Source organism: Brachyhypopomus gauderio, chromosome 8 (assembly GCF_052324685.1).
Source record: "Brachyhypopomus gauderio isolate BG-103 chromosome 8, BGAUD_0.2, whole genome shotgun sequence".
In the NCBI taxonomy this organism is placed as follows: Eukaryota; Metazoa; Chordata; class Actinopteri; order Gymnotiformes; family Hypopomidae; genus Brachyhypopomus; species Brachyhypopomus gauderio.
This window is the reverse complement of record NC_135218.1, coordinates 12,477,536-12,498,434: the sequence shown is the minus strand read 5'-3', so window position 1 is coordinate 12,498,434 and position 20,899 is coordinate 12,477,536. Positions and strand designations below refer to the sequence as shown.

The 20,899-nt window shown below is 43.6% G+C and overlaps 3 protein-coding genes across 4 annotated transcripts; 1 reads left to right on the top strand and 2 right to left on the bottom strand.

Moving 5' to 3' along the window:
* The first annotated feature begins 274 nt into the window (after positions 1-274).
* On the top strand, positions 275-9,460 carry rereb (arginine-glutamic acid dipeptide (RE) repeats b). Of its 2 annotated transcripts, none has more exons than XM_077014517.1 (17): positions 275-805; positions 1,897-1,945; positions 2,240-2,364; positions 2,547-2,646; positions 2,928-3,026; positions 3,241-3,321; positions 3,409-3,562; positions 3,707-3,799; positions 4,667-4,863; positions 4,952-5,128; positions 5,259-5,366; positions 5,594-6,876; positions 6,969-7,191; positions 7,316-8,009; positions 8,135-8,275; positions 8,360-8,537; positions 8,640-9,460. In XM_077014517.1, the coding sequence occupies exons 1-17, from the start codon at positions 780-782 to the stop codon at positions 8,671-8,673; spliced, it is 3,762 nt and encodes a 1,253-aa protein (XP_076870632.1). In that variant the 5' UTR covers positions 275-779; the 3' UTR covers positions 8,674-9,460. The 2 variants fall into 2 exon arrangements, with proteins under 2 accessions (XP_076870632.1, XP_076870630.1); XM_077014515.1 differs by having other exon boundaries at positions 276-805; positions 5,256-5,366.
* Positions 9,461-9,920: 460 nt separating this feature from the next.
* perm1b (PPARGC1 and ESRR induced regulator, muscle 1b) lies at positions 9,921-18,026 on the bottom strand. The gene is made up of 6 exons (XM_077014518.1): positions 17,998-18,026; positions 16,181-16,305; positions 15,472-15,637; positions 11,987-14,479; positions 10,880-10,996; positions 9,921-10,744 (listed from the first exon to the last, which is right to left on the bottom strand). The coding sequence occupies exons 4-6, from the start codon at positions 14,445-14,447 to the stop codon at positions 10,659-10,661; spliced, it is 2,664 nt and encodes an 887-aa protein (XP_076870633.1). The 5' UTR covers positions 14,448-14,479; positions 15,472-15,637; positions 16,181-16,305; positions 17,998-18,026; the 3' UTR covers positions 9,921-10,658.
* Positions 16,938-19,203, bottom strand: LOC143521554 (RING finger protein 223). Its single transcript, XM_077014520.1, has 2 exons — positions 19,050-19,203; positions 16,938-18,479 (listed from the first exon to the last, which is right to left on the bottom strand). Exon 2 carries the CDS (start codon positions 18,431-18,433, stop codon positions 17,876-17,878), a length of 558 nt encoding a protein of 185 aa, XP_076870635.1. The 5' UTR covers positions 18,434-18,479; positions 19,050-19,203; the 3' UTR covers positions 16,938-17,875.
* Positions 19,204-20,899: the final 1,696 nt, after the last annotated feature.

The following is a 20,899-nucleotide window of genomic DNA, read 5'->3' as shown; positions in this document are numbered from 1 at the left end:
ACGGCTATTCTGACAGCCTGATTATTCCCCGGCTTTGTGTGTGTGTGTATGTATGCATGTGTTTATACAAATAATGCATACATGTACACTCACGAATACAATTTTTTTTAGATCCGTACCAAGTATATTACCCTGGCATTAATGTATTAACTGAATGTTTAGGATTAAATACACAGTAACCGTTTTACTTCGCTGTGAGTGACGAAGTCAGTCTAGGTTTAAGCATGTTAGCTACATGCCTTACATAACGGAAGTTGAATAAATGTGGCGTAGATGCTTTGGATTCAACACGGGGGGAGGGGAACAGGAATACACCTTTATTCGGTTATTGCGCTAATAAATGCACTTGTTTGCGTTTCCAAGTGTTTGCACGATAAAAAAAAACCATTCACGTTGGTACTGCCCCGAGAGGCCCGGAATTGTAAGGTTGGGTAGCCAATTTACCATTTTTCATTTTACAGTTTGCATACTACGCCCCCGTCGACGGTTGAATCGGGATTGTCTACATTCCAGACCGTCTTGATTTTCCCGTTTAACGGACAGACCGGACACGGAGATGATTCCGTTACCGACGGCGGCGACGGCACATGCTCAGTCATGCTCATGGACGGGGATGTCGGTAGGCTGTGCCGTGAAGACTGAGGTCATCGCCTGAGCTGGGAGAACATACTCGGCGTAGCCTCCATTTTGAGTAGTATGAAACAGGGGGGGAAGTAGCTTAGTTTCGAGCCGACGCAGGACCAAACAGTCTGTAAACACAACTGAAAGAGCCCCCCGCCATGGACGACTTATTCAGTCCGCGAAGGTTTGTTGGGTTTCTCTCCCTCGCCGATGACTCGCCCGTTTGCGTTTTTTGTCAGACGCCGCAATTACTTTTGCGTTTGTGCTGCAAATGTGGCTCAGACGATTATGAACTTGACAGCTTGGCTCGGCCACACACGGCAGCGGAGCCACGGCAGTCTTGAGAAGGAAAATGGGACAGATGCTGATTATCTACCATGGCGGACGGTCGTTTAGAATATCGCGTGTGAAGGCGGTCGTGTGCTTTACAACTTAGTTATGTTTGATTACTTGTTAGTCTCGATTATTCTCGAGGAAGGAGTGTTCTCTGTGCATCTGGTTATTTTCCTGTGGCGTTAGCGAAAACCGATCCAAATGGCATAATAAATGTTTGCGTTTCTTTTAATGTTTTCACGTGTTAATCGCTCGTTTTCCCAGGTAAAAGTTATATGAATATGTATGCTCGTTTGCAAAATTACTCATTTCTAATCGGTACATGTTTAAGTCCTGTTTATATAACCTTTGGAGGGAACGATGCCGACGGGCGTTGATTGGCTACTTGAGATAAATGGGTGGGATTTAGATTGATAATCCTGACTGCTGATAGGCGAGTGACATGTTGTGATTAACACTAAAAATGAGGCGATTTAAAAGGGTAGAAACATCAAAGGAGTGCGCGTCGTGACGCAGCTCAAACTTTTACAAGTGTGTTTCAACGGGATAAATGGGACGGAACTTGTGTATATGTTTTTGATATGTAACTTAAAGCGTTTTTCTACATACCCATCGTCATCGTATCACACTTGTAGTTATTGAATGGTGTTGATATTTATTTTCTAGCTTTTAAATCCTTGAGTTTTTAGATGGGATTGTCATTTCCTCTTGTCGTCTTATGATTTGTGCTTTCTTGATGGTTCACTTTGACGTGACATGTTTTGGTCATTTCTACCCTTAAAAAAATACCAGCATAGTACTGTCAAGTTAAAAAAGTTACCAGAATGTTACTGTCAAGTTATATCTCTTGTTTCTGGATACCTCATGCTGTAATGGAAGCAAAATGATTGCAGATCTCTGTGCTGCGTATTTTCAAGACTAATAGGTCTTCTGTGTTTTCAGGCAACTGAACAGCACGCAAGGAGAGATTAGAGTGGGCCCAAGTCACCAGGTAGGTGATAAACACACCCACTGGGTCCTGTTGGAATAAGTAATCCTGTTGGAATAATAAAAACAATCACAGCTAATAGCAGGTGCATATTTTTATGCTTCTGCACTATAGACTTAATAATAATAATAAACTGTAATTGTACAGCACTTTTCAGAACCCAAAGATGCTTAAAGACTGTATGTGCATGTTTGTACTGTCTACATGCACTTTCTCATGTGCATGTATAACCGTGCAGGCACGTCGGTCAGTGTGATTGCCATGAACGTGCTATTAGCTTCATTTGTATGTGTGCAGGCCAAACTCCCTGAGCTGCAGCCGCTGCCTGCTCCCAGTACACACTCAGTCACAGAAAAAGAGGAGCTAGTCTGGACACCTGGAGTCAACGACTGTGACCTGCTCATGTACCTGCGGGCCGCCAGGTAAGAGGTTTTTGGCTGTGTGCCCCCCCCCCCCCCCTCCCAGTCCCCTCCCCCACAGCTGACTACACAATCTTAATGATGTCTGTTGTGGGGGAGGGAATTTGGAGGCTTGCTGCCTTCTGGCAAGTGTTTATAAATTGGCTTATCTCTGAGTTTTGTTTATATTTTCTTCCTGTATTTAGGAGCATGGCAGCATTTGCAGGGATGTGTGATGGAGGCTCAACAGAAGATGGCTGTCTCGCAGCCTCCCGTGATGATACTACACTGAATGCTTTGAACACGGTCGGTAAATATTTGAGATGTCTTTGTATATGTTCCTATTTTTAAAGCTTAACAACGGTGTAATACACTGTTGAATAAACAAGTATTACACTAAAAAAAACACTAAAATATACATTTCTGGGAAGTGGTAGTGAAATGTAAGAAGCAAAACCCTGCAGTTAATTTACTGACATCATATACAGCAGTAAATGTTTCATGCAGAAATTCCTCATGATTGCTGTTTAAAACATTTTAAATGAGTTTTTTGAGGAAGGGATTTTTTGTTTGGTTTTTGTGTGCAGCTCCATGAAAGCCAGTATGATGCAGCCAAAGCCCTACAGTGCCTGGTGAAGAAGCCGGTCCCCAAACTGATTGAGAAATGTTGGTCAGAGGATGAAGTGGTGAGAAGTGATGTTTTAACATTCTCATGATCCCACTTCACAAATGATATTGTGGTGGAAGCTCTTGGTACCGTGGTGAAAGCAAAAATAACTGTTTAGATATATTACATTCATATATTACATATTGCATTCTAGCGATGTTTATTTTTGTCGGTATTTATGTGATATGTAACTTTGTATGTTTTCTTTCTCTTATTCTCTCCTGCGTCAATAGAAGCGGTTCATCAAAGGTCTCAGACAGTATGGAAAAAACTTTTTCAGGATACGCAAAGAACTGCTGGCCAATAAGAAAACGGTAGAAGAACTTTAATAGTGCTCGCGCACGAAAACACTCTCGCTCTCCTAGGCTCGTGCTCATTTGATCTTCTGCCTTCATACTCAGGGTGAGTTGATAACATTCTACTACTACTGGAAGAAAACTCCTGAGGCGGTGGGGTCGCGACCTCATCGCCAGCACCGCCGGCAGCCTGCGTCTCGCAAGGTCAAGACTCGCAACGCCGCAGCTGCTGCCAATACTACCTCTCGCACCTCCTCCGGTGAGTCCCGCACAGCGTGACGCAGATGTGCCCTTTGGATGTGTGGCGTCTGTTGAGTGAGCTGAAGGTCGTCTGAAACCTTTGAGCGGTCTCTCTCTCTCTCTCTCTCTCTCTCTTTCTCTCTCTCCCTCTTTCATGCTGCAGTGGAGCTCAGTTCAGCCAGCGAAGACGACCTGGACAGTGAGGACAGTGAGCAGGGGGGCAAAGGTCAAGCTTGCAGCCATTGTTTAACCACCAGTAAGTACATCTCAACCATCACCACCATCAGCCACAATCACCATCTTACCCAACACCACCACCATCACCACCATCAGCCACAATCACCATCTTACCCAACACCACCACCATCACCACCATAAGCCACAATCACCATGTTACAGAGTGTTACAGAGTGTCACCACCACCACCTCTACCATCTGCCGGTGATATTCATTTCAAATTCTGAAATTTTTTGTTAAGGCAGATCTAAACGTTGAAAGATAGCGGGGTATACGTGATCCACTTTTGTTCCTCTCTTTTTGCATCAGGAGGTATGATTTTGCAGCTGTTGTGCAAACTGTTTTTTTTCTGAATATTATTGTGTATTTGCATATTTCAAATTAATTGTGTTTCTTTAGTACGGCTGTACTTTGTCATTTGAAATAATTGATATTGTGCCATAATTTTTTTTGTCACTAACATGTACAAGTTAATGTATTGTGTCACAAAGAAAGTCTGCATTGTGACATTTTATGGAGTAGCCTAACTATGAATATGAAGAGTTTATTTTCATATAATGAATCTTTGGGTACTAGGTAAAGGTAGCACAGCTTTTCATGGAAGTTCTTGTATTGGACAGTATTTATTCAGTTTTCTTGTGGCTTTGTGATCCACTGACATTTTAAACAGCAGTCGCCAAGCATGTAGTACTACTCTAAGCTATTTTAAAAACAAAAGAGCTTGGAGTAGAAAAAGGAAATAAAGCAAAGGGATTTGGTTCTCAAAAGCTGCTTTACAAAAATACTCATCTTGGTTCTGTCCAAAGTCACTTTACATGCTTTAGGCTCCATCTGTACACTCTTGTGCGAGCTTCCTGCCTCTAATAGGCTGTAATGTCCCTGTCAGGCTCTAAGGACTGGCATCACGGAGGGCGTGACAACATCCTACTGTGCTCTGGCTGCCACGCCCACCTCAGCAAGCACAGACGACTGCCACCTGCTCCCAAGCCAACCGACCCGCCTTACCTGTTCAAACCTGTCCGAGAGGAGGACGAGGGGCTCGGTGCACGACATGGCATGAAGACACGTCGGAGCAGAGCGCCGGTACGTACGGCTTTACATGTTTGAAACGCTCTGTCTAGCTTCGGAAAGCTTCCTGCAGTTTAAATAATTATACCTTTTCTTGTTCTAGATGTCGTCTCTCAGAAGTGGGCGGAACAGACTTACAGGAAGCCCTGATAGGGGACTCTCCCCCTCCCACGATGATGTCCGAGCCAGCGGCCACACCCCCAGATCTAGCTCCACTGCTATGGCAACCAGGGCATCCTGTTCCGATACCAAACCTGGAGTGACGGGGAAGGCCAGCAAGGTAATAATTATTGTTTTGTGTTTTTCTTGCGTATTTGTGAGTGGCAGGCTCTGCTTTTTAATTATTAATTCACGTTTTAGCTGTGATTAATCTTGAATTTTGTAATGATTTTGCCTCTGGGTTTCAGAAGATGAAAGTGGATGCATCTTTAGTAAAGGGAGTGAAGAGACAGAGAGAAACTGGTGCCCCAGATTCGGATGAACCAGAAAGAAAAACCATGAAAAGGCCCAAGAATCAGGTAAAGAGGAACAAAACCATGCCCACGTAACACGGAACAATCCAGATGACTAAAACGGCCTCCAACACCTTCAGTCCCGGTTTTCTGCCATGTGATGGTTTTACACTCATCTGTGGCCATTTTTGAATTATTAAACATTTTTATTTGCCAAAATTATGATGCTATAATTTCATAGACAAGGCGATGTAGGACATTTGCTTACCTTGTATCTGCTTACCTTGTTCCAGGAGAGTCCGGACTCCCAGTCGGAGGGAGAGGGTGAAGGGGAGAGCTCGGACAGTCGCAGTGCTAATGACGACGGCAGCAGCGACACTAAGGACATAGACCAGGACAACCGCAGCTCCTCCCCGAGCCTCGCCAGCCCCCTGCCGGCCAACGAGAGCGATTCCGACTCCCCCGTCCCGGCGCCTCCTCCCGGGCCCCCGACCCAAGTGCAGCAGGCTGCTGCTGCTCCGCCCGCTGCTCCTGCCCCCTCTCAAACACCGTCGCCATCAAACTCTACGCCTTTTCAGCCGTCGCCCTCAAGCGCAACCTCTCCTGGAGTTTCCACAATCGCCGTGGCCCCCGCCACTTCCAGGGTCGTCGTGCCTGTGGATGTTCCTCTGGAGGATCCATCAGTAATCGCTCAGAGGAGGGGTCCCAGGGGCTTGGAGGGTCAGAGGGGCCTGGAGGGTCCCAGGGGTTTGGAGGGTCCCAGGGGCCTGGAGGGTCCCAGGGGCTTGGAGGGTCCCAGGGGCCTGGAGGGTCCCAGGGGCTTGGAGGGTACTCCGGTGTCTCAGCCTCATTCTGGACCCTCATCTTTCCAGGGACCAAGCCCAGTACACGGGCAGTCCTTTCCAATGCCTGCCCAGTATCACCACCACCCAAGCCATCCTCCTGCAGCACATCACGCTCACGGCTTTGCTCCTAAACCACTGCACCTCCAGAGAGAGAGTCTCCTTCCTCCAGTACCGCCGCCATCTGCCTCTCAGATCAAGCCCCCACCGACCACACCTATCCCCTCCTCTCACAAACAGCCTTCCCACCTCCCCACTGCTCCTCCCTTCCTGCAGATTCACCCCAACCTGCCTCCACCTCCTGCCCTGAAGCCCCTGGCCTCCCTGCCCGCCCAGCATCCACCCTGCTCTCAGCCTCCACCCCTCCACATCATGCCCCAGTCTCATCCTCCTCAACCCCCGCTGCTTTCTCCATCGCAGGGCCATCAAGGCAAATGTCACCTGGCTGGTGTGACTCCGGCTGCCGCCTGCCCCCACCCTTTGCTCCCGCAGACGCGCCCCGCCCCCGAGCCTGCCACGGCGTTCCCCCTGGCTCCGCCCTCGTGCCCCGCTCCCGCCACGCAGGCCTCCACTTCGTCCACGGGCAGCGGCCCCAGCGCACCCCCGCACGTGGCCATCAAAGAGGAGCCGGTGGACGAGGACGAAGACCGTGACAGCCCCCCTCCCCCCCGCCAGAGTCCCTCCCCGGAGCCCACGGTGGTCAACATTCCCAGCCACGCGAGCCAATCGGCGAGGTAAACGTAGACGGGGAGGGTTTTATCGGAGACGTAATGGCTCTGGTGTCATCGCAGCTTGTTTTGCTGATGGCTTTTGTGTTGAACGACAGGTTCATCAAACACCTGAACAGAGGGTACAACTCGTGCTCACGCACCGACCTCTACTTCACCCCGCTCGCCTCCTCCAAGCTGGCCAAGAAGCGGGAGGAGGCGGCCGAGCGGTCCCGGAGGGAGGCGGAGCAGAGCGCGCGGCAGGGCCGCGAACGAGAGCGCGAGCGCGAGAGGGAGAGAGAAAGGGAGCGCGAGAGGGAGCGAGATTCGGACAAAGCTTCGGTAAGTGCTCGTGCAGTCTGATCATTTTGTAGACGGTTTATGTTCAGGAATCCAGCTCCAAATGTTCTTTTTGGCAAGATTTGCATTTCATGAAAAAATTGTTATTGTCTCTCATAACTTACAGCGGGCCTCTAGCTCGTCCCATGATGGTCGTCTAGGTGACCACCCCTTCGCTGCCCACGCACAACAGGTCCGGCCCTCGTTCGACCCTCCTCCCCCGACCACAGTGGCCGCCGTCCCGCCGTACCTTGGCCCCGACACGCCGGCCCTGCGCACGCTTAGCGAGTACGCCCGGCCACACGTTATGTCGCCCAGCAACCGCAACCACCCCTTCTTCATGCCCCTCGGCCCGGGAGACCACCTGTTGGCCTATCACATGCAGGGTCTCTACGCGGCCGACCCCGCCCTCCGCGAGCGAGAGCTCCGCGAGCTGCGCGAGAGGGAGATCCGGGAGAGGATGAAGCCGGGCTTCGAGGTCAAACCGCCGGAGCTGGAGGCCCAGCTCCACCCGTCGGCCAACCCCATGGAGCACTTCGCCCGTCACAGCGCCCTGCCCCTCCCCCATGTGGCTGGGCCGCACCCCTTCGCCGCCTTCCACCCCGCCATGGAGCGCAACGTGGCGGCTCCGCCTCGGCCCGAGCTGACGTACGCCGAGCGGCTGACGGCCGAGCGGCTGCACGCGGAGAGGATGGCCGCCACCGTGGTGGCCGGAGACCCCGTCGCCAGGCTTCAGATGCTCAACGTCACGCCTCACCATCACCAACACTCGCACATTCACTCCCACCTCCATCTGCACCAGCAGGATCCGCTCAACCAGGGTGAGTCTCACATTACATCGTTAACATAATCGTGGGAGAGTAAAGGAGAGAGAATGTTTTGGTGAAGAGCAGTAGCAGTATCCGGGTCTGCTGACTGATCCAGAGTCTCGTGTCTCCCCACCAAGGCTCGGGACCACATCCGCTGGTCGACCCGCTGGCAGCCGGGCCGCCCATGGCCCGATTCCCTTATCCCCCAGGTGCTATCCCCAACCCTCTCTTGGCCGAACTGCCCCACGAACACGACGTCCTGCGCCACCCCCTCTTCGGTGAGTCGCCTGGACCGCGGCCCTTTTCCTGTGTGGCTGATCTGTTGAGCGCTAACGTTGCTGTCCGCCGCGTGGCGCTTGCAGGAGCGGCCTTCCCCCGAGAGCTGCCCGGCCCGCTGGGCCCCATGTCTGCGGCGCACCAGCTGCAGGCGATGCAGGCGCAGTCGGCCGAGCTGCAGCGTCTGGCGCTGGAGCAGCAGTGGCTGCACGGACACGCCCACCTGCACAGCGCCGCCCTCCCCAGCCAGGAGGACTACTACAGGTGAGACCGGGCTCCTTCTGTAAGGTCCAATAGAACCCGCCGCAATGGCGTTTCACCTGGGTTTGTTCTCGTGCTCATTTTGTGCTGTCGTCTGTTCAACAGCCGTCTGAAGAAAGAGGGAGACAAGCCGTCTTGAAACGACTGACATACACTGTGGACTATGGAGTGAATTCTGTATTCAGGGTATTAACTCTGGTTTATTTTTTCTTTAGATAACCCCGTATGGGCTCAGTACCCCCCCTCTCTTTTCTGCACTTACCAGTTTCACCCTGTTGTATTGTATGAAATAACTAGCCTTTTCCAAGCACACTGACATTGTTTTCCTTGCATGAATATTACTTAGCAGTTTTTACTGTTAAAAAAGGAAATCTAATGAAACTTTGTTACAGTGCAAAAGCACTAGATTTATTTAGTATTTGCAAGGTGCTGTCCAGTGTCCTTGATATACACAATATAGCAAAAAGTTTCAAAATTTATTGAATCCTACTCTCTATAAGATTGTAAATAGTATATGTATCAAATAATATATTACATTATTTGTAAATTAAAATGTTCCAACGGTAGATTTGGACTCCAGTAACCCGTGTGCAGAAAGTGCATGCTTTACATACGCTATCTTACCCTTTCTTTAACATCCTCTTTTCAGGCATATCTTAGAGGGGAAACTCTTATTAGTGTATAACACTGTAGTAGTAATTCCTTACTGGCCTATATGTTAACTATATTCCACTGTCTTATCCCTTTTAACATTTGTTTATATAACATAGACAAAAGAAAGAGAGAGAATAGTTTTTGGACTGTTTATTGCAATACAAGTGAAACTGTATTAATAGCAAATAACTAATTCCTTGACATCATGTCATATATCTCTGGATATGGTATTATGTCTAAGTAACAATATAAAGGTAGCTGTGACAATAAAACAGTGTCTTTCTTCTTGTGTGCCTGGATGAACATAAGTTATAGTGACAATGTTAACTGACGTTAACAAGACTATTAACAGTATTATTCAAAACCTACAGATGTCAAATTTTGATTTCACAACTGCCAACAAATCAGCATTTTGTACAATAAAACAATACTGAAAACAATACTGAAGGAACCTCCTCATAAAGCATAAAGTATGCATGTTTGGATCACGAATCAAATGTTGATAGTACACATGTACACTGCACTTTTAGTAATAAAACTGTACATTTGTTGAATTTTTTTTTACTGATGAGTACCTTGTAAAAAGTAAAACTGATTAGTATAAACACGTTCAAGCTTTTACTTCACATTCATTTATACCTTTACTGCAAATATATTGGTTAAAATATTTAATAACATGATTTTACATTTGCATACATTTGCCTAAATTTACTGTATTCAGTCTTATGTTACATAATTGTTGTTTGAATGCTGTTTAAAGTTTTGCCTCTATAAAATACATAGTCTTTAAAAGAAATAAATGTTATAGTAAGAGTGTTAGTGTCTTGATGCATTCTCAGTAGTAAACATGTTAACACTTTTTCTTAACAATTATTTTGACAGTTATATACAACCATATAAGTAAAAAATGGATGCTTCACATTTAAAACTGGTCTAGCAAGGAGCATTACTGGCTGTTGCATGGGTCCATGAGCTCAGTTGCCATAACAAAGGGAGTATTTTTAAAGCCATGAAAATATTGCATTGTACAATTCATGTAATTCATCTTTTTTCTTATTTTTATTATTTTAAAATATAAATTGTATTATTGTTATTTTCAAAAATAGTTACTGATATTTATTCCACTTGTAGTTATGTACTCAAGCTACCAGTGTTTAATACAGCTCCAGTTCCATCACTGATACAAATCCTTCCAGTGCCCTCTCCTGGTCCTTATGAACCTAACATCTAAGGCAGTACTCCAGTACTACCCTGGTAGAATAAATGTTAGTCTAGTAACAATGCAGCAAACAGGATGAAATGATGGATATCCCCTGTGCTTTGGATGTTGTCTTTGGAAGCTCTTTATTTGTTTATTAATATACCTTTATCAAAACAAACTTTGTTGCCATGAATTTATACAAAATGAACCCTTCATTTAACACTGGCCCACTTCTGAGAGATTCCTAAAAAGATTTAAGATTCTGTGGATCATGGGTCATAATTACTTGTTTCTCTTTTTGTGTACTGCCGCAAGTACTGGATAGCAGATATTGCACTCACATTTGCCAGAAGCGCTAAAAATCAAAGTGAGTGGAAAAATATGTTAATTTTATGTGATTACATCACCTAAGTAAATTCCTAAATGTAATATATTAAAATATGGTAGCAATATATCATTATGGCCATAAATAATTTGTGTCGTTACACACCTGCTTTCCACATGTCTGCTGACTGTGGATTAGATGATTTCAGTACCCAGGAAGCAAAGGCAATGCAAAATAGGCACATATCTGCTTGCCCTATAGAAAGGAGGAAGCCCTCTCTTGCTGAAAGAGAAATATTATATATAATTATATAAATAGTAAATATAATTATATATAATATTACATATATCATTTTTATATATACTGTATCAAGTGTAATATATATAAGTGGAAAAAAGTATTGGGACACAACTGAATTCATGTGTTTCTTTCTGTCACTTTGCCACAGCATTTGCCACTGCCATGCAGTGAAAGAATGGATCATCCTAAAGAGCTCACTGAATTTGAGCGTAACACTGTAACAGGATGTCACCGTTGCAACAAGACAGTTTGTGAAATTTCTTCCCTCCTGGATATTCCACGATCGACTGTGAGTGGTGGTGCTGAAAAGAGGGACGGTGACTCAGCCGTGAAGTGGCAGACCATGTAGTGTGACAGAGCTGTCGAGTGCTGAGGTGCATTGAATGTAAAGACTAGAGTTGGTGAATGCCGGGGGAACATTACCTGCCTGACTACATTGCGCCAGCTTTAACATTTGGTGGAGCAGCGATAACGCTAACGTGAAGGGAAGGGAGTTCATAAGCATGCTTCAGCATTCCAAAACATTTCAGACATTTCGGCTTTATGCTTCCAACATTGTGGTAACCGTTTGGGGAAAGGCCCTTTTCTATGCCAAAGCAAGGTCCATAGGTCGGGTGAGTTTGGTATGGGAGAACTGGCCCACAGAGTTCTGACCTCAGCCTCATCGAACACCTTTGGGATGAACTACAATGGAGATTGTGAACTAGGTGTTCGCATACAATGTGTCTGACCTCACAAATGCTCTTCTTGATGAATGGGCAAAAATTCCCACACACACACTCCAAAATGTTGTAGAATCCCAAAAATGTGGAAACTGTTGTAGGTGTAATGTGCCCAATACTTTTCTCCATGTGTGTGTGAACGTACATGCGTATATGTACACACACACATACAAACTCATAACACACAACAGGCATGTATCCTCCTGTGGGCATACACCTACAAATACACCTGTGAAAGATTTAAACTTACTTGAAATTGATACGGCATGTCGAAAATCTTCCTGCTGCTCTACAAACTGAACTAGGGCTTTGCCTTCCAGGGGAAGCAGAGGTGACACTGACTGGATGTTTGAGATATATGATGTTTCCTCTTTTGCTTCTTGTGGGAAAATCCAAGAACTTATTTTTTGGCACCAGGTACGTCCCTTCCCCATAAATCTGACTTTTCTCAGGGAGAGAATGCTACTCCAGTTTCTCCTCTGGTTTGTAAAAAAGGAAATGTTTGCCGAGTTACTTGTGGACCTTTTTGGCTGGCTACTGAAACGAGTCATGGCCTGTAGTTGAGAATGCTGATTTTCAGTGTCTGACTCCCACAGTTCCTCAGCCTCAGGCATTACCAGATCTCCCACCACCGCATGTGGGAACGAGAAAATGGGAATCATTTTATTTTGTAGTGAAGGAAAGAAAACATTTGCGACCTCGAAGTCTGAAAAGAAATCATCGTACATCTCGGGGACAGAAAGGTGTTGTGGGTAAGGAAATGAGATCACAGAGCTATGTCCATCTACGCCCCTTGTCTCAAGTCCTTCTCCAATGTCTTTAGTGAAAATGTCAGATAAAGGTACCAGGTAATTATCATCTAAAGTATTGACAACAGATAAAACTGGAGAGGGTGTTTTCCTGAAGGCTTCCCGTTGAAAAGGACGTCCACTGCAGTCCTGATCAGATGCAAGAAATGAGCTTTGTGTCTCTGCAGCAGGACCCAGGTAAAGAGGGACTCCATCTGGAGGGCATATCAGTATAATGTCTTCTGCTTCACGTTTACTGTTTATTATCATTAACTCTGCTTCTTGTCCTAGTAAGAGATCTTGTGTATTGGTGAATTCTTTGACATTCTGAGGCTCAGGACTTGGATTTGCACTTTGTAAAATGTCTTCATCAAAATCAGAGCAAGCTGAAAATTCACAGCTCGAGCGGTCTGGTTTAGAATCATCTAAATGTGTGAAATAATCTGAATCCGCCGTATCATCTGTCAAGCTACAGTCTTGCAAACTCTCGTCTTTAGAATTCTCCAGACATCTGTATTGGACATCACTCTCCTCAAGATTAGCTTTTCCTTGGAGTGGAGATTTGTTATTAGATACTCTGAGATGTAAAATATCATTTATTGTCAACTTTTCCATTTCATCCCAAAATGATGAAAGGGCATATATTGGATGAGATGGGCTCACAGCGGCCTCCAGGCTTTCATTGGTTGATTCCTGATTCTCAGAGAGAGAGGGGTGCTCCTCCTCTTCATTTGTTGCAGTGTTACTTTCACATTGGCTAAATGTGTTTTGGTCATATGCAAGTTGGGTCATGGGATCATTTAGGACATCAGTTTGTAATTGTAAATTTTGTGCAAGAATGTTTGCGGCTGGAGATTTTAAAGAAATAAAACATTTGTTTCCTGGCTTGTCTGCAGGAAAATCTGCACGACGTGAGTTTCCAGCTTTAGCAGCTGATGTCTGTGCAGCTAAAGTAAAGTCAATGCTTGTAACAGAGGACCTTTCACACTTCACCACTTCAGGTTCTTTTATGGGGGATAAAACTTCTTTTGGGGTATTGGCCGAACCTGAAATGACCTCTTCATTTCCATTACCAGGTGATCTATTGAAATATAAATGTTTTGAACATCTTTGTAGAGGTTGTTGAAATGTATGCTGGTGTTCTTGTCCTGCGTTAATTTCATCTTCCCCTGCCTCTCTGTCTTTGGTTGAGAGAGCACACAGCCATTTTGTTACTCCGCTTCGCTTAGAACGTTTTTTTTTTCTTCTTTTTTTTTGGCCTGGAGTTCCATGGTGTTTTCTTTGGTGAACTGGACTGTCATTTACTGTGACAAACCACCGTTCTTTCTCCTTTTTTGGTGTTGCTGAGCTCCCCATCACCATTGTGAATTCTGAGCTACCACCACTCCCAGTGGCCTGGGTAGTTGGAGCAGATGTGATGCTAACTAGCTCCCCGGTGGCTTGACCCATCTTGCTCTCGCCGTGACACTGATTGTGGTCTTGAACACACTCTTTGTATGAAGTCTTGTGCTGCCACTCTGTGGGAGCCGTGTCACTACCACTCACGCTGCAATCCGTGGTCAAGCACGTGTGCGTGACCACGTTAGCATTCAAACTGATCTGTGCGGCATGCTCAGCACGCCTGCCTCTATCTGTCTCACAGCAAAAGTGCTCAGAATGCTGGGACCGGTGTCTCGCGTTGCGGTCCTCGGCTTTGTCCTGTGTTTGTGCTGCTGCACCTGGTTCCTCATCGGGCTCGTCAGGGTTGGTCTGAAGAGGAAGAACAGGCTCTTGGGCGGATCGTCTGTCGTCATCGGAATCGCTGAGGCCCGAGTCATCCAGGCCCGCGAGTCCGGCCTGCTGAATAGAGCACTCTTCACTCTCCTCACAGAAACAGGTCCAGTCTCGCTCTGCCATAAAAACACTGTGCTCCAAGTCATCCATGATTGCTGAATTAGGTTGCTGTGATCCAGCACCTGAAAAGAGTAAAAGCGCTACATCACTTTTTTTTTTCACCATTTCCGTATTTGTCTAATCAGTGCAAAGATTGTCAGTAAGATGCTTTAGAATTAGAGTCATGCTACCAAACAAGAGAGTGGACAGTGCTGTAAAGGTTGTAGTGAAGGGAGTGCCCTTATATTGTCATTCCATTTCAAATTCAAAGCCTACACAATAATTTACAAGACACAACAGTAATTACAGAACCAGCTCAACATTATAGGAACTAGATGTGGAATGAATAAAGGTCTACTTTTAGAAAATTGTTATATATAGGGTAACAAATGCAAATGCTTATGATAAAACATGTATTTGCAGAATCAACAGAACTTTATAAACAGCAGTTAACTAATGCAAAAGAACCGCAATCATGAACGCCTAATATTTTAAAAATGGAAGCGGCTGGGTGTTTCCCCTGTATTTGGAGCCATTGCAGCTTAGACTGTAAGATGACTCCACAGCAAGCTGTACCCAGGGGAAATATGCACATCGGTCTGTTGGGTGAGCAGTGTGGGACATGAACCAGAGACACCACTCAAATACCAAACCCCCACAATACCCCAGCAGCCCCTCTGCTGCTGGAAAAAAAGTTGTGTGTTTGAATAGTTTGAAGACTCCAAAACGATCTATGTAATTTTGAATCTTGTAGGTGTTAGATATAGGTCTGTTTGCTTTTGTTTTATTAACTGGATTATTTTAATAATACAAGTACTTATCATGTAGACCTGGTGGAATACATTACTGTGCAACAGTCGTATATGATTTGTGTACACCGTGCCTACTGAGGTGTGTTTATTGTCAGTAATAAGATCAAATACTGAACATGAATAGCAAACCAAGCCATAAGCTATTAAATCTATCAAAATACTATAATTTATGACAATGAACTAATTTCCTGCTTGTATTAGTGGGAAAAGGCAGCAAAGCTTGCTTTGAAAATTGTTAGTATACAACCATCTGTTGTCCACACCTGGGTAATTGGGTTATCGGGAACAATGTTTCCCAGAGGACAGTGTCGTTCCCACTTGAGATCCATAGCAGGGGCCATGCAAGCCACCATAAATGCCCTCTTCCAGTCACTGCATGCCCTGAGTCTTTTGTGTTCCAGCACAAAACCACCGAAGCTACACTGTAAGCTCCACAGGTAGACAAAAGGGGCAAATGTGTAACATTTACATATTTACATGCCAACAACATGGTAATGGCCTGTGCTGTGATTGAACATGAAATATCAGAAATGAGTCTTTTGTAAACGGAGAACAGACATTTAAAATATTTAAATTTACATTTATTAAAACATCTTTAGCTGACTTTGAACAATGTTTTAATGAGAATTGTCTTGTGCCAATAGGGTTTCCCTGTTACTTCAGTCTCTAAATGTCTAAATGTCTTCTTAAATTGTACACATCTTGATTTGGATCCGGGCACTTAAAGTGCATTATATTTTATTAAATTCGTTTAAAAATTCATTCATTTTATTATTTTGTATGATTCCGCATGGACCAACATCATTAGAACAGCACCACATGAAAAGAACATGTCACTTGTAACAATTTGTAACTACAAACCAAACCAAACAAATATAAAAACCCCAAAGCGTCTACATGCAGTATAAAGTTCCACACCACAAGAGAGATTATGGTTACTGAGTCTTTTATTTTCCTTTGTGCTTGTCTTACCTTAATGTATAAATTACACTTCCTGAATTCTTGAGCGTTGGCCCACGGTCGGCATGGCGCTGTCCCCAGCGTTCCCAGTGTTCCCAGTGTCCTTGTGTGTGAGAGAGTGAAGCTTAAGTCCTGTTCTGTTATAAATAGAGCCATGTGTCTGGTCACATGAAGAACTGCATATGTGATCCTGATCCACTACAAGCATTCTGTTACACAGCCTAAAATAGGACTCATCAGGAAAACTGATTCATGACTGATTATAACCACCAATATTCAGTTTTTACTGTGGTTCCCACTGTTTCTGTTTCTTTTTCCTCCTATATCAACCGCAGACAGCTAGTGGACCGTAAATATAACCAATGTAACATAGCCTGAGTGTCACTCTTAACAAAGCTGTAGTCATTCACTTACTCACTTACTTAACTGTTTACCAACATGTTCATGCAGGATATTATTTCTCTAATAGGAATTCATGGCTTAAGGAGCATTGCATGAGAAACAGCTGGGATCTGATTAAGCTGCATAATCTGTCAGCATCCAGCATTTGTTTTGTTTTAATGTATCATAATATTTCTCTCAAATGTAGCAGATCCCAAGAATTTGTAAAGCATCTGGATGACTGTTATCAACACAATTTCAAAAAATGTATGAATTGAACTCTTTATGAAGTCTTTAACGCTGAAAAATACCTTTACCATTAGCAGAGTAAAGACAAAATATACCAAAAAATATAATTTTATTGTTAAATTATATTTAAACACAGCAATGTATATCACTTTTGTAGGGACCAATGAGTAGTAAATTTAAGATTCCTTAAAACATTATCAGATCAACAGGAAATATAGGTGTTGAATGATTTCCTGTAGTTATACAATTAGATTATTCTCGTTCAAACATTCGTTTGACATTACAACATTTACATTTAACATTACACCAAATTCTAATCAAGCAAATGTTTCAGAATGTAAGCCAGAGAAAAAGATTGTTTTGTCATACTTGTTAATGATAGAATTGTTTTTGTAATGTTATCAAACACCCGCATCACTGTGGCTGTGTTCGAAATAGACTACTACATACTGGATACTGCATACTGGACTCAGTATATACTGGATACTGCATACTGGTCCTCGTAGTAGTATGCAGTACAGTTTCCAGTATGCGACAAAAGCAAAGCACACTACGGGGTCACGTGAACGTAGCGTTGCATGATGGGATGCAGTACACCACGAAGATAGCTCTGTTCGCGTACTGGAATATTTTGCGGAAGTAGTAGGTCATCCGGGTATGTTTCGCGTACTGGAAATTTTCATTTTGGTCACATACTGCATACGACATACTGATTTGGGGCTCGATCAGTATGCCAGTAGTATGTAGTAGACTATTTCGAACACAGCCTGTCTCTTCTTCGTCTTGTTCCTCTTAAGAACTTTTTCAATCAATTCATTCACACCAAAGCCAGGCATAGCAGTCTGGTCAAGCCCAGTATGATTCTGCACATATAAAGTCTTATTTAATGTTAAAGGTCTGTACTGCAGTCAAGTCCTGCAGTATGCGCTGAACGAACAAATGATCAGTTCAATGAATGATCAATTATGTCACAAGACCAAACCCAAACATTAGATATAAGGGCCACCAGATGAATGCAAAACCTTTCTTAACACCTCTGGCTAAAGCTGTTGGGCTGGTTCTCACAGACCATGCCTGCTACCTTAAGATGTATTGTATGGGCCAAAGGATGATGGAGAACATTATGAGTACCACCACGGTAAGCATCAGCAGTCGCTTCCAGTTGCCATAAAAGCCCAGGAAACGCAGCAGCCTCCTACCACAGCTCTCACGTTCCTCCTGTCTGACTTCATTCTCTTGCTTTCCTCCACCAATGTAAATGCAGATGGAGTCTGGGGCCATTGGATTTGAATAGCAGAGCCTCTTTCCATCGAGCCATACGTGTTCTTCGTGCTGCTGGTCAGCAGGGAGTTGGCCCAGGACATCTTGGCTAGTGCTTAGAGCTGGTGGTCCACTCTCAGGTACAGATGTTGGATGACGACAAAGAGGGCAGGAGATCAGAGTTCCATCGTACTCCGGCGAGATGGCGATGAAGCGGGTCAGGCACTCCAGACAGAAAGTGTGGGTGCACTCCAGCACCTTGGGTGTCTTGAAGGCATTATCATATGAGGTGAAACAGATGGAACATTCAGGAGCAGCAGTCCAGACATGATCATCCTCGCCACTAGGGGGTGCTGTCTCGTGTTGGTGTGACATTGTTTTGGAATGTTGACTTGCTCTTATCTTCTGCTCTACAAGGAACCTAAAATGTTGATTTGACAGCATGAAATAAATAAACAGTGCATATGGATTCAGATAAAATCTAGAATTTCCTACATCTAAGAACAGCTAGCTAGCATTAGACTATTAATGCTAAGGTGAGCCATGCCAGTCTTCAAACTGTATGCAGGACGACATCCATTACCAGATTAAAGTAAAGGGACAAGCACAATAATAGTCAAAATAGCTGTCACGTTAAATATCTAATATCAGTTTTATCCTATTTTTGAGTATTTTTGAAGCGTTTACCAAAAAATTAACACTATCTTAAATATTGCAAAGCATATTTTGGTTCTTTTAAAACTGTCAGAAAGTACTTAATGATACATTTGTATCATAGTGCCAAGAGCCAAAACAGATGTTCTTTAATATGCCATTATAATGTTTAAATGGTTTTATATCACTTTTACTGTCAGTTTACTGACAGTTACTAAAACACAGTTGCCTACACAGTGGTATATGTTTATTTTAAACCAGCTTGAATAAACAGTTCTTGCTGAATTGATCATCATCAACATATTTTATAACATTACTGATTATTGCATATTCTTACCCTTAGAAATTAGCAGAGGCTGTGTAATTTGCTCTATGAAACCCCAGAGAATAAATCAAGAAACAAAAAATTGTCTGTCTCACTGTCCAAAATCATCATTTGGTCCACTGTATTCCTAGACCTTAGCTCGTCTGAGTACAACTGAAATTATTTGCTCTACCGACCTGTTATTCTGCCTTCCTCTTTGTTAAAAGCACACATAGTACCATCCCTCTCACCCTCCCTTATTCACTAAGCTCAGACCCAGCATGCAAGTTGGGCCAAACAGGTGAACAGTGAGTAAAGGAAGAAGGAAGTACTTAAAAAAATGATTGCATTCATAATAAACACACCCACACCCACAACACACACACACACACACACACACACACACACACACACACACACACACACACACACACACACACACACACGTATTGAAATTCTGCAAAAAGGAGTGACAAAGCACTTTCATCGTTTTTCAGAATAAGATTTCCCAGGATTTTTAACGTGTATGAACATTTGATCAAATGAAAATGTGACTTTATGACACCAACACGTTGTTCCATGTTTGCTCCTCACTGTATATACCTGAATGTAAAGAGATTCCTGGAATTAGAGGTTGTACACTAAATGTTTATTATACACAATGCCTTATTTCAGGCTGTGGATGCTTTGACATATGAAACTCACACAAACCACACCCTACTGGATCTGTTGTGTACTTTCCATTGATAGGACTTTAATGTTTTTCCTATTGCCTTATAAGCTTGATAATCATTTGCGTGCCTGTAATATAAATGTCATTTGTTCAGAATTCAAGCTCTTGCTAACATGTACAAGAACAATGGCTGCTTTTCTAAAAACAGCCCAGATATTTTTGAAGGGGGAGAATTCAAATACAAAGAAAGTTCTAAGGGTCATTAAAGTGTGCTAGCATGTGCTGCCACAGGCACGTGCATAGCAGAGAGATGTGTATTAGAAAAGCGAAAACATGCAGTGAAAGTATTTGTATTTAAATGCAGATATTAATACAATATCTGATTTTTTTCTTATACATGCAAGACTTGGACATATTATGGCTAATGCTATCAACCTATATTACAAATACTTATTGAAGATGTATACATCTATTAATACAATAAATCATCATTTCAATTCTTAATTAAAATGTGATAAATTATATATGGATTAACAAATCAATGGTGCATAAAATATAGACAGCACAGTCTGCTCGTGTTTCTTGTGATCGGCCAATGATTTGTTTAATATTAGGATGATTATGACCCTAAAATCCCAGACAGGGATGAAGCTTAATTTATATATAATATAAATATATGCATGTCCAGGTCGTTCTGGTGATTCTGACTTAGAACATTGCATTAAAATACATTCTGTGCACGCTGTACTTGTTCATACATTAATATTTTTATTTGAAATAAAATTTCTTTGCTCTCACTTACTTACATGGCAAGGAAGAAATTTTTTAAGGTACAATTTGTCCCAACAGCATACTACCACAATTTCTTGTTGTCTCTAAACATATTGTTTTATGGGAGAGGAAAAATCTGTACTATAAACTAAAATACTCTGACTATAAACAACAGGTTTCCAGCATAATACATTTGAACACATTACCTGGAGTTCTTCTAGACACTACACAGTCCCAAGACATTAGTTTACTCCAGATTTCTGCCCAAGAGTGACCACTGGACTTAAGTGGGGAGTAAGTTGTTTATTCTTATGAATTTATACAACTGCGGGTGTATTCATACATGCCTTAGTATATTTAATTCCTAACACACTGGTGATGACAGTAATGTACTCAGTTGCATGTTGTAGTATAGGATAATTCAAGTTTTATATTTATT